This window comes from Hyposmocoma kahamanoa, unplaced genomic scaffold (genome assembly GCF_003589595.1).
Source record: "Hyposmocoma kahamanoa isolate Upper Pololo Valley unplaced genomic scaffold, ASM358959v1 62, whole genome shotgun sequence".
Classification (NCBI taxonomy): Eukaryota; Metazoa; Arthropoda; class Insecta; order Lepidoptera; family Cosmopterigidae; genus Hyposmocoma; species Hyposmocoma kahamanoa.
In genome coordinates this window covers 4605488-4619270 of record NW_020653850.1, presented here as the reverse complement: position 1 = coordinate 4619270, position 13783 = coordinate 4605488, and the positions used below count along the sequence as shown (strand labels likewise).

The following is a 13783-nucleotide window of genomic DNA, read 5'->3' as shown; positions in this document are numbered from 1 at the left end:
CCAACTTTGCAAAGAACAATAAGCCATATCTTAGCGATTTTATCCAAATGCCGAACACGCCATATTGAGTCGACAAAGTCATCCTTTCCCATCGAGAATCGATGTCTCGCAAATGTAGATGTATCACGATAGCTTACGAGGTCATGATTTATGGCCCTCAATGGGTCAGACCTTTTCCTTGTCCCTTATTCCTTTATGTCTCACTTTAGGTCCGATACAGATGTGAACAATCTTTTGAAGTACGGACAGCGGTCTCCCTTCACACTTAAATCCAGCTCTATGTCACAATAAGACGATTCTAAGTCCAATGTGTAAAATCCAACGTGCGTTTGGCAGTGGCGTAGAGATTGCGCGACAGTCTCACATCCTCTTGCGCTTGGGCAGTTTGCCGTTACAATTCGAGGCTATAGATTCAAATTCAAATAACGTTTACTTACCTATTGTTCTTTTTTAATCTTTAAGTTGGCCACTGAAAATATACCTATTTATTCGTATTCATTATTGTTCAAATCTATATTTTTTATTATACCAAGTGACGGGACGAAGTCGTGCGCCTAGTGTTAAGCAACAGGCATGTCCATAAGTTACAGTGCCACTCATATCTTTGAATCGCTAAATTCTGAGGGGCACTGTCGCTGCACACGTCATCCCTAGTGCTTGTAATATCACGAGCCTCTTACCCTTCAAAACCGGAACGGGATAATGCTCACATTACTGCTTGGCGGCAGAAATAGGTAAGTTGGCAGTACTGCCCTGGACGAACTCTTTTGCAAGGAGCTCTATTGCTGCTAAAATTTATATATGTATATGTAAAAATCAATGTTGCAATATGTATAAGAACCATTTTAAATTATCAAATGGCCCAGTTGTTTCTACAAATGTGTGTACAGTCGAAATACATAATGTATTCGAGGTTAAGTGGAAAATAACAAACAAAACAAAGTATTTGAATTTTAATCAATTTCAAATAAAGAATAAATTTACGATTTTTAAATTAGTAACATATGCTGAGCTGTGCGACAAGTTATTCATAACACTATGCGAACTTATTTTTTGGACTTGTTCAGTTTTTATTTCGTTTTTTGTTTCTTAATTTTTTTTTCACAAAAGTTGTTTGGATGATTTTTTCCAATTTTGTTTTGTTTCTTTGTTTTTTATTTCACAAAATTCGGGGAGTATAATTAGTAAATAAGTATGGCTGTTTACAAAATAAGAGAAACTGGCCAAAAATTAAGTTGGCGTAGGGTTTCATTTCAGATATCGATATTCAAGACTGACATATTATAATAATAGTTTTAATAGAGGTAATGGCTAGAGCAAATGAATGAAATCGGGTTCAAAAAATATTCTTTTATTCAATTCACATGTATATTCAGCAAGTGAATTTGTTTTCTCATATATTCAACTAACTTTGAAGAATATTGAGTTCTCAGGACCATAAAGTGCACGAAACCTTGGTTTGTTTGTAACAAATAAACGCGATTCAGATCTTCCGTCCTTCATTCACAAAACATAACTAACACATAGCTTTTATTGGATCATTACTCCTATCATCATACCATCACGCCTGATGTGATGTGACGTCTGCGCCGGTGGGAGAGCCCACTGGCGCAGACATCACAGACCTCCACCCGCTACGCTCCTGAAACTTCTTTCGCTTCATCTCTTGCAGCAATCTTTTCTCACACACTTATTTCAAAGACATCTTTAATCCGGTTGAAATCGAGAACTCATTTTCCTCCGTTTCCCTCCACTTTCGCTGTATAATTTCGTCGTTATTCTGCTAACATCCATCCACGTGACCAACTCTAAGAAGCATTCCCTTTTTTATTCTAGTCGCTACATTGTCTGTCGCACTATACATATAGTATAACAAGACCAAGTAGGGCAACTCCCGCCTGTTTGACGCATCGATAATGCCTACACTTCACATGGAGCGTACGGTTGTCACATTATTATTTTAATTATACTTACAGGTTGTAAATATAATTCGAAGAAAATAAGGTATTCATACAAGTGATTTCGTGCTATATATTAGAAAAGTCTATGTCAAATGCAATGCTTACATATTGATATTTAAAATAAACTTATTATGAAGGAAAAACATATTAATAATAAATAAGCCAGACAATCATACTAAGCACCTGATCTTAAACTATGGCATTCCCTGTATTATGAGCCAGAGCAACGAAGTTAATCCGGGGCACTATCAAAACACCCAGATGAGAACCAATTTAGAAAAACCAGTTTCGGGAACTCCTCATCTCACACCCATAATGCTAAAAACTGGATCACCAAAGTAAAAAATAAACAAATGAATAAAAAATGTGCAACTTGCCATTCATGTTCAGTAGGTAGCCGAAAAGACCCACAATTCTGAATTTGAGGCACTTTTGTTCAAACAACCATAAATACCACAATGAATATATCTACTTGACATCATCTTTTAAATACCGTGTGACGACCCGTGCTTTGTAACGTGAGTGCACTGCGAGATTATGCGAATGTGTGCGTCCGTACTCGGCACGCAGTGGCCAAGCACACATACAAGCCGCGCAACTACTTTGTATAGAGTTACCTACTTGGTCCCATCTACTTTGATTCTAGTACTACTACTCTTTATTACTATTACAACTTTAGAACAACCATTATTCTCACAAATACACTGAGTTTGAGGGTTTGAAAAGATCAATTCTGAATTGTCTCCAAATGTCAATATATAGAGTATACAAGTGCCTTAAACAAAGAAGAACAAGTATTTATACAAAAATAATGTAGGGTGTGTTGTATTGTGTTACTCGAAAACCCTTGACCCTTTTGTGTGTTCATTTTCGGGTATTTGTTAGGGATTGCTTAGGTTATATGAAACCTATTTTCTTTAAGGGCCTTAGCCCCATTGTTGCTTGTATTTTTCGGTGGTATCTTGTAACAATATTATGCAAAACTAGGTCGTATAAACCAAATATATATATATATAGTGAATTATTCATGAAACAAAGGAATAACATACACAAAAATTTATGATATTGTGACTTACAGTTTGGGTACTCTAAATAATGATAGTTTTTGCTTAGTTAAAGATGTATTATTAGAGTTTTTGGTTAAGTTTTGTATATAAATGTATTGATAGTACACAAGTAAATAAAGCACGGTTTGTAAAACATTACCTAATTATAACTATTTTTATTAGAAATACCGATCTTGCGGTCATGTTGCGGTCGGTATTTCTTATATGCGTCGTCTTATATGCGTCGGTATTAAATTCGTGGAATTACATCTATTTGCCAAGTTTTATTGAAATCTGTTACCGGAAAGTATGCGAAAACAGATTCATCACCTAGTTGGCCACCCTTAGTGGTGGAACATTTTCTCCAAATTTAAATGGGTCCGATTCTGAGGTACCCTCTTCCAAAAAAAAAAAAAAGATCATCAAAATCAGTTCACAAATGCCGCAGTAATCGGGTAACACACCCAAGAAAGATACAGTCGAAATGAGAACCTCCTCCGTTTTTGAAGTAGATTAAAAATAGTATCGAATATCTTTATTCCGCCTATTAACTGTTTAGCACTTCGTCTATAAAATCTATTACTTATATAGTACTTAATGCTGATGTGTGCTAGTGATATTTAAAAAATCAAAGCTCTTAAACCACAACGTAAATGAAATACAAAATGCATTGTATATACAAATTTTGCAGGCAGTTTTCACATCATGTTTCCTTCATATTCACACACTGGCCTATTCTTAAAGTAACGCATCCAAATTTGATAAGGAATTTAAAATAAATAGAAAGTTTTTTTGAACGTAAAGCATCGATTTATTATGAATACTATGCTGACGTATGACAATACAATAGTGAAGTTCAACCCTAAAACTATCTAGAATTATAGAAAACTCAACATAAAAGAAGCGGTGGTAGTGTAATGGTGTGACCTACCGCCTCTCCAGCAGAGTGTTCTGGTTTCGAATCTCGGCTTGCCACTTACCTCTGAATTTTTCGAAGTTTATGTGCGAAAGTTAATTTGAAATTTACTATGAGCTTTTCGGTGAAAGAAAATATCTCGAGGAAACCTGCACACATCTGCAAAGCAATTTAATGATGTGCGTTAAGTTCCTAATTCTCATTGGGCCCGCGTCGGAACTTATACCCTGAGTTAGTGATGTAACTTGAAAAAAAAAAACCATTTGTTTTTCAAATTAAAAAATACATGAAAAATATAATAAAATATTTGAAATTAAATAAGACATTAACTGTGATTATATTACGTAATGACTACTGTAAATATGAATTTACAATTTTGATCACTTGATACTCAACAACAACGAAAAGTCCATTGCGCTGCACACTAAATTCAATGATATTATATAAAATAAACAATGATTAGGAATTTTTTTTTATTCTAGAATTTCCCGTTTAAATTAGCGAGTGTTGCACATTTGTTTTGAGCAATTTTAGTTGTTCTTCAAAAAAATTAAAACGAGTTAGTGTAGTATCAATTTTTATAGGTTTAGAAAAAAACCTACTCCAGAAAAAAAACGTTTTTTTTATTTTTTTCACCTCAGAAAAAAAAACGTTTTTTACATCACTAGCCCAGGTCATCTCTTTGTGAGAGGATGCACGTGCCCAGCAGTGGGACTTATATTCTAACTATGATTAGTATTTCAAACATACAATATGAGATCCTTTGATACACCCGTACACCCATTGTAACGTAGTACAACGGTTAACAACACAAACACAGCGAATGGCAGCTGTATTGAAAGTGATGAAGTTCCCACCAAGAAGAGCGTGGAAACACGCAGAACTTTAGTTTGTGGTGCAAATTATAAGGGATTGCGATTTTCTTTGAAGCAGTGAGAATACAATATATTAAACAGACTGACAAACTTTTGTTCTCATTTACCTTCAATTGTTTTATAAATATAAATTTAGATTTTTAATTCTACTAGAATACGACTCCGTTTAAGCGAATATCGAAGTCAAGGTAATTAATAAAATTGTCTTAACTAGTCGCTTGTAACTGTAATTCCAATATAGCTCATATTACTTCTTGTGGCAGAAATAGGTAAGGTGGCAGTAGTTCCCTTGACGAACACTCTCACAAGGAACGAGTTCCTTTCGAGAGAGTTCTTGTCCAACTAAAAACTTTGTTTTATTGGCTTATTCTTATCTTAGTGATTTCAAAAGGTTTTTTGAAATAAACTATTTTTTTATAGCCCCGCACTAGGGAAACGCTGTATCGCGGGTGCCGTGGACACGCACATAGACAACCACAAATTACACCCAAACTCACGAGAGAAATAAATGTAGGTCATACAAATATTTCTTGGGACCCGGGACCTCTTGCGTAGCAGTACCCAGCATGGTAACCGTTCAGCCACAGAGACAGTTAGATTACATAATCCAGTGGATGTTCCAGTAGAGAATGTAACATTAAAATGCTATCAAGTATCGTTGCTCGCTGACTAATAAATTTTAACATTACGCAATATCGCTTGCAATCTTTAATTTACGCCATAACATAGCCGGGCAGAAGCAAGTTAAAGATTAGTATGGAACTCAATTAAAGTGAGAAAGTTTACCAAAGATCGCGATCCGTGTAATTAAATTTACTGGGATAAAGTCCTACGTGATAGGTATTTCTAGCATATGAAGTTTGTCCATAGAGCAGTGGAACTGTGAAAGAGTGCGTCAAGGGTAGTACTGCCACCTTACCTATTTCTGCCGCCAAGCAGTAATGTTAGCATTACTGTGTTCCTGTTTTGAAGGGTAAGGGTGCTGGTGAAATTACAGGCACATGGGATTTGTCAACTTATGTCTCAGGGTGACGGGCGCAGTGGCAGTGCCCCTCAGATCTTTGCGATTTGAAGCTCTGAGTGGCACTGCAACTGTTATGGACAGGCTTGTAGCTTACCATCAGGTGCACGACTTGTTCGTCTCGTTACTTGATATTATATAAAAAAAGGTTTATTATAAATCGTCATTTATATAGCATCGTTGTAGAAGAAAATACGCATAATCCAAAAAGTAACATTTCCAGGAAGAAGACCAAAAAATTACATTTTTTACTTTGTTTTATTCACAAGTAAAAAGTTTACTAAACAGAAACACACCATAGCGAATAAAAATCATTAAAAAATTTATGCCATCACACGCTATCGGATGTCTAACAAAAGTTAGTTAATACCTAATACTTATCCGCAAATTACATTACTTACACTTAAAACTACTAAATTTCAAATTTTGATTTAAGAATTGTTTTACATATTTCTGGTTTACCAAGAAGTTTATAAAGAATGTCACTTGGCAATTTATTAAGCAGTAATGGTAACATATATATCCAACCACGCTTTCCATAGTTGTTATTGTATGGAGGAAGAACATACCTTGGCAGGTAATTTAGATTACGCAGTTTATTTTTTGTTTTTACCAATTGTTGTCGTTAATTTTAACGTGGCAGTTTTATCTATTTCATCATGAATTATGCTTTTCTTTTTCAGGTAGAAAAAATTTTTACTTTTCGTTTTTTTTTGAAAACCAACCTTTATCGAGTAGTTAGGTTTTAGCGATTATTACACATAGGAAATTAAATCAGTTTTTCGGGTCTAAATTGCTTATATTTGTTTTTCAAATAACTAACATTTCGTGCCCTAACCTGGTCTCATGGTCACGGCTGATTGTCTGAACTGACTGAATCAATCTTTAAACGATAAAAACAGATAATTAAAAGATTATAAATGTACAACGTAAAGATGAGCTCGAAGTTTCGTCAATAGGTAATACACAAAAACTGGTATTTACAAGAGATTTCATCATAATATCGTAATTTAAAAAAAATCTTGTCCTGTACCATGTCTTTTTTTATAATATCAAGTGTCTGGCTCAAAAGTTTCAATTACACTGGCAACATTACTGCCCCCCTAATCATAACTAAAGTAAAAGCTTTTTTTTGCGAAATAGAGTTATTAACATAGTCATAATATTTATTGCATCAATGTTGTAACACATAAGTTTTTACGAACTGGTGACAGCTCTTAACATTAACCCTGTGAGGGCATTGCTAAAATATAAAAATAAAATTTAAAATTTAAGATGTCAAAAATAAAATGAATGACTAATAAAATAAGAAAAAAGTCTTATTTAATAATAAATCAAAAATATAAAATTAGTAAATTGAAAATTAAATTTACAATTAAAAACAAAATCTCTTATCGTTGCTTTAGAGTGAAAACCCCGCATAAGCGTTTTTCGTTGAAAAAAAATAAATTATAAACTTCTTGCTCAAATATATTATTAAATTAATATAGTATCTGAAAGAGGTATAATTTAAGTAATTAAAATGCTAACTACAAACATTTGCGTGTACTATATTACACACCACACTTTTATTTTCGTCCTGAAAAAATTACACATAAATCACATACGAGGTATTAACCCTAAGACGACGTTATGTTCTACTTACTTTCTAAAAATCTTTATCTTTTTTTTCTATAAGGAGCTCTTTTGATATAATATCTGGAATTAGCAAAATAAGATCTATAAACCCCAATAAGTGGTTTTTATAAATCTTATTTATTTCAAGTTTCATTGTTAATCAAAAAAAGCGTAATTGAAATTTTTTTAAAGAAAAACAACTTTAGGTGCTCAAAATTTACCAAAATAAGAATGCCTTTGTTATGACAAGAAGGGCAAATTACCTCACTGAATGGCAATAGACACCTACTGAAGCACGTTCCAGAGCGGTGATCACAGCCTATCTCTGAATCGGCGACCCATCTCTTTACATAAGTCCCAACCCAAGCTTCTGAACCCCAGAGCCCCACCGTTCCGACCGCGACCTGTACGAAATCATACATCGGCACCAAAGCAGAATATTTTACGCCCTTTTCGAATTAAATCACTTAATTCATAAGGATCTTATATGTTCAGTGTTTATTTTAGATTTTTTTTATGGTGTCAAGTGACAAAACGAACATATCACGCGGCTGGTGTTATGCGACACGCCTGTAATTAGCAATTGTAGTCCCACTCAGAGCTTTATATTGCAAAGATCTGAGGGACACTGCCACTGCACCTGTCACCCTGAGACATCAAGTCTCATGTGCCTGTAGTTTCACCAGTACCCTTACGCTTCCAACAGTACGACTCTGGACGTACTCCTTCAAAAAGAGCTCTACTGCTACTAAATTATTATGGAAAGACGTGTCGTGACGTGACGTGAACCTTCAAAACCGAAACGCAGTAATGCTCACATTGCTGCTTAGTGGCAGAAATAGGTAAGGTGGCAGTACTTCCCTGGACGAACTCTTTCACAAGGAGTTGCTGTTTGAGCTACTTAGATTAATATTTGTTTATAATCTCACCTGATGAATAGTGAACGAGGTTGTTACACGACCGCCTAGAAAATTGCTATTCACTTTAACTCAAAAAGATCATTTTATATGATTCGGGAAAATAGAACACGGCTCCACGGGTGTACGTATGTATAATTGGCATAATGAGTGTGGACGGGAAACGGTCCGTTCTAATTGCTGGGATATTTCAAATTGTTGATAACTAGCTGTGCCCGTGAATTCATACGCTAAACATGTGTCACTTACGTAATTTTACAAAAAGGGAGCTCTGTTATTTGGTTATAATTTTAAATTTATTTTTACCATTAAGACGAGGTATTTCAACGCCTACATTTTAGTAGGTCAGGTGTGGGAGATCGCCATTCGCGTCCCGCAATCCGCGCGCTGTAAATTAATATTAATAAAACAAGAACAGGTGGAGAAAATGTGATACAGATCCGATGTTGACAAGGGCCCGATGGTGACTGACGGGGCAGCAAGCGGCGCGACATGTCGTTAAAGCCACTGAGCAAATTTGCAAAATACATTTGAATTTAATAACGATTGGGCTTCAGTTGAAAACCAAAATTTTGCAGGTTTTCTGTGTGTATTCAAAGAGAAAGATCTCCATTATCATATTATGTATAAAGTTAGCTGCCTGTCTATAATGGCTGTAGTGCCACTCAGAGCTTTAAATCGCAAACATCTGAGGGGCACTCCCACTGCGCCCGTCACCTTGAGACATAAGTTGACAAGTCCCATGTGCCTGTAATTTCACCAGCACCCTTACCCTTCCAAACCGGACCGCAGTACATTACTGTTTGACGACAAAAACTTATATATTAGCCTGTGTTCAGGATTTTGTATGATCGGATAAAGTACATCCTATCGTGTAACACATTATAACATTATTTAGACAATATCCTTAGGTGTATAACCCTACTTTTCAAGTTACAGTCTTTGTCCGTTGAATTTGTTAAAAACATTTCTCGGAATCCAATTTCTATCTTGTAACTCTGTTACACCAAACGCATAAAGCAATGTTATCTTTCAAGTTATTGAACATTCCACAGTTGAGTAATTACAAAAGTAACTTTATTGTTCACTTGAACTTATACCTCGTTCATTGTGTATTTAGAAACTTAGTGCTAATCACTTATTTATTTATTGAAAATGCAAGTAACAACAATAAAAGTTCCATTATGCAAGTAATTATTGCTATGATACCCCGCAGGGGTGCTTAATTTCTATTTTTAACCGACTTAAAAAAAGAGGAGGTTATACGTTCGGCTGTACGTAAGTTTTATGTATGTTTTCCGATTTTTCCGACGATAGTTGTGGATCGATTTTGAAAATTCTTTTTTTGTTTGAAAGGATGTACTCTCATGGTGGTTCCATTGCCACCAAATCATAATCTGATGAGAGAATCCATGGAAATCGAGGAAAATCCTCAAATTTTATAGGTATGTCAGTGTACTTACCGTTTTCTCCGTCAACTGTGGACAGATTTTGGAAATTCTTTTTTTGTTTGAAAGGTGGTCCCTGATGCCAGCGATATAATTCCGGGTTCGTTTCGGCTATCGCAAATAAAAGTAGACTTTTCATTTGACACAATACACATAATCAACAAACCACAGTAAAAATGACAACCAGGAAAAATGTATAAAATGTACAAAGGAGTCCGTAACTGTCCCATTGTCACCAAGAAGTCAGAATCTGTTAAGAGGATGCCATAGAAATCGAAAAAAGCCGACAAGCAAGCTTTTCGAGGTCGGTTTTCTTTTCAATGAAAATCTTACAGTCATTATATTAACGTTCTTTTTTAGTAGCAGCAGAGCTCCTTGTGAAAGAGTTCGTCCAGGAAAGTACTGCCACCTTACCTATTTCTACCACCAAGCAGTAATGTGAGATTATATGATATAGATATGGATAGGCGTACATATTACCACCAGACACACGACTTATTCATCCCTTGATATCATAAAAAAATTATACATTACAAAAACGTAATAATAAAATATATAGTTGAGATTAATATTATAAGTCAAATATCCTATCATCTGTCTTCGTCAAAAACATAAAATAACATAATAAAAGTTAAACTTAATATAAAAGGTTATTGTATATTATATTCACCGTTTTAGCTTTTTATTTTTGACTGACGTAATAACTTATTTCTGATTGATATGGAATTTCGAGTTCTTAGGTTATGGCAAGCGTTTTAAACTGGAAACGGAACTTATTTTTCCGATCTCAATGGTTTTTTCAAACAAACCAATATTTCGGGCTCTTTACAGGTTTGTTCGAATCATCGAATATATCACCAGAAATAGAGACGAAATAAGCGCTATCCATATCCAACTCATCAGACAAATGGGCCTTATATTATTTTATAATATCAACTCTCGTTTGCGCTGAAATAACAAATTTGAAAACTGAAATACTGAGGCACCAACAACTAACCTGTGTGTATGTCTCCGTATATTCCAAAATTGTTTTATATTTATTGTAATAAAGATAATATCTCTAACAATTGGGGCTTTTCCATTCGGTGGTGTGGGAAAAATAGTAAAACTTCTAATTACAAAACAAACGGAATCACATTTCATCGGTAGTTAAATATTACTTAAACATGTAATTCTTCAACTTTCGTTCATTATAGCAAAGTTCAAGTTAAACTGGTCAATTTGAGGTGTGAAACTATTACAATAATATAGTGTGAAACTACGGATCCCTATCATCTTCATCACTCTCATTACACGTTTTCTAGGAAACGCCCTTAATTTTCCTGATTCCTGAAAAAGTTCCAACTAATTACTATAATATTATTCACATTCGGTTTTACATCTATGTTTTTCTTTCCACAGACAGGTGAACTTAAAGGTAACACCTCAACTAGGGGACTGTTTCAACTGGAGTATGACGCCATCACAAAGTGAGCTGGTGGTATTTGCCAGGGTATCGGATCCGGCAGTGGATCTGGAAACAACTCCTCCTGATGGTCCCTGGCTGGAAGCGACATCTGCCGCAGTGCCGTGGAGCCTGGGTGTTGATATTGCTATTTGGAATGCTGTGGGTAAGTAGATACTTCATCGTCTTCAACCTGTCTCTAACAGAACATAGCGCATCTTTGGAATGAAAGTGACCTTATTAAAAAATTAATAATATGAGTTTATTCCGTAAATATAATTTAAAAATAATTTTTCATAAGTTTGTTAATCTGGTACTAACCCATTAAAGCTCTATACAATAAATTATCAACCATTATTTATCATTTAATAAATATTCAATGAATTTATTATTTATTATAAAAATATTACCTATTTATAGAAAAAATATTTACTTAATTGCTATTCTTACAAAATGCCAGAATGAAATGGCGCCTGACGAAAAATTCTAATTTTTCTTCTATCTAATGCTAAAAAAAACGTAATATAGATATTAATAATAATAAATAATAAATCGTTCATTTTCTTTTGTACAAGATGTAAGTACTACAATAGAAGTGAAAGGTTGGTAGACAGGAGCCCAAACTAGGTTATAACTGTGCTACAGCCACCTGGCCTCCGACACCTGGATTAAAACTACCGTCGGTTAAAAAAAGACGACAGATAGATAGATATAGGGATGACAAAAGTAATAATAAAAGTCAAACAATAATAAAATCTGATATATAAAAGAAACAGCTTACACAAATAGATACATTAAAGTACGAATATTTAATAAGCAGCATTAAGAAGTATTAAATCCTCTTTTGCTATATTTTAACGGAGAAACTCGAATATGAACTCGCAAAATGTGGAACTAAACCAATAATTTCCAATAGCTTCGCTCTTCTAACAGCACTTGTGTCATTCTGCGATTGGTATTTTTTGCTGCAAGCTGCAGCTCAACATCACAAATAAATCGCACCCTTAATGTAATAAAGCCTCATCCGTAAAATTGCAACTTTTCACAGGTGACGGTTAAACATTCTACGAACGAAAATGGTCGATAACTTTTTCTGCTTAAACCTAGAGTTATAAAATTTGACATATCGTTACATATTTTTACACTGTTAATACTATAGTGTATTTACTCAAAAAGTATTTTTTTTCAGATTCAATGAAAAACCAACTACTCACTATCCGTAAAACATTATTAAAATTTAAGGTTAAGGCTTATTACAGACATACAAATTTCTTACTTGTCAAATATATAAGTAAAAAAAATCATGTTTCTGAATAAGGACTGCTTTGTCCAGAACTAGATGAAGTTTGTCCCATTTTGATTAAGTAGATGTATTTTAATAGTTTCTTACAATATTATAACGGCAGTTTCATTGACGTGCAGTGAATATTTTTTTACGTTCAGCAATATAAATAAATATTATTGATGAAATATTAATGTATATTTTAATATTGAATTTCCGATATTTTTGCGATGTACCAATTTATTCCAAGTATGTTAAAAGCATTTTGGACGTATGGCTTTATTGTACAAATAGTATGGAATATCTTTCCGGGAACACACAGTTTCATTGTAATTTACAATAAATCGTGAAAAGAATTATGTTTACGAGCATGAAGTTTATTTTTGTATTTTTCAACAAATTCTTATAACGACGTCAGATACTTGCGATAATTTTTAACAGGGTGTTAGGTTAGAGGGTTCATTGAAATAAATAAGTTTGAGTCTCCGTACATTTTGTCCAATAAAATCCATTTTATAATTTCTTTACGTCTAAATCTCTTTTCCTCAGACAAAAAAAAAAGTAAAGAATTTAATTTCACCCTACGTATTTTCTACCATCACTTTACTCACAGGCTGGGCAGGATGGGGGGAGTGGGGTCCCTGCAGCAAGAGTTGCGGTGCCGGTATTCAGACCAGACGAAGGTACTGCTCCCGCTCCATGTGTGAGGGATACGGGGAGCAGGGAAGATCTTGTAACAGCTTCGATTGTAAAGGTAAGTTGTTTTATACAAAAAAAGTAGTTAGCCTACCTAGTGGGACTATACCACTGCGGACACAGACCTCTTAGAATGAGAGCACTTGGGCTATAGTTCCCAAGCGGGCAAAATGCGAATTGGGAACTTCACCCACATCATTAAATTGCTTTTCAAATGTGTATAGATTTCCTCACGATGTTTTCCTTTATTGAAAAGCTCAGGTAATTTTCAAATTCAATTTCGCACATAAATTTCGAAACCCCGAGAGGTGCAAGCCCTACTTCCAACCCACGACTCTCTACGTCGGTAAGAGGCGATAGGTCATAGCATTAGGCTGCTGTAGATAATTTATGATATATAAATAATAACTGGTATTTAATTTTCAAGTATTATTTATAGTAATGTTTTTCAGTTTATGGATAAGAAACTGCACCATACGTTCGCATTGTCAAAGTAAAGAATATTTTCCATTATAACTTTGTTGCCTCTATTGTACCTATGATTGTAATTTCTAAATTAC

General features: G+C 34.4%; 1 protein-coding gene across 1 annotated transcript in view; it reads left to right on the top strand.

Moving 5' to 3' along the window:
• Positions 1 to 13783, top strand: part of LOC113229519 — a 151710-nt gene that overhangs the window by 115943 nt on the left and 21984 nt on the right. Inside the window, exons 4-5 of the mRNA XM_026463143.1 lie at positions 11203 to 11411; positions 13141 to 13281. Coding sequence (XP_026318928.1) covers positions 11203 to 11411; positions 13141 to 13281 — 350 coding nt within the window. The remainder of the gene's footprint in view (positions 1 to 11202; positions 11412 to 13140; positions 13282 to 13783) is intronic.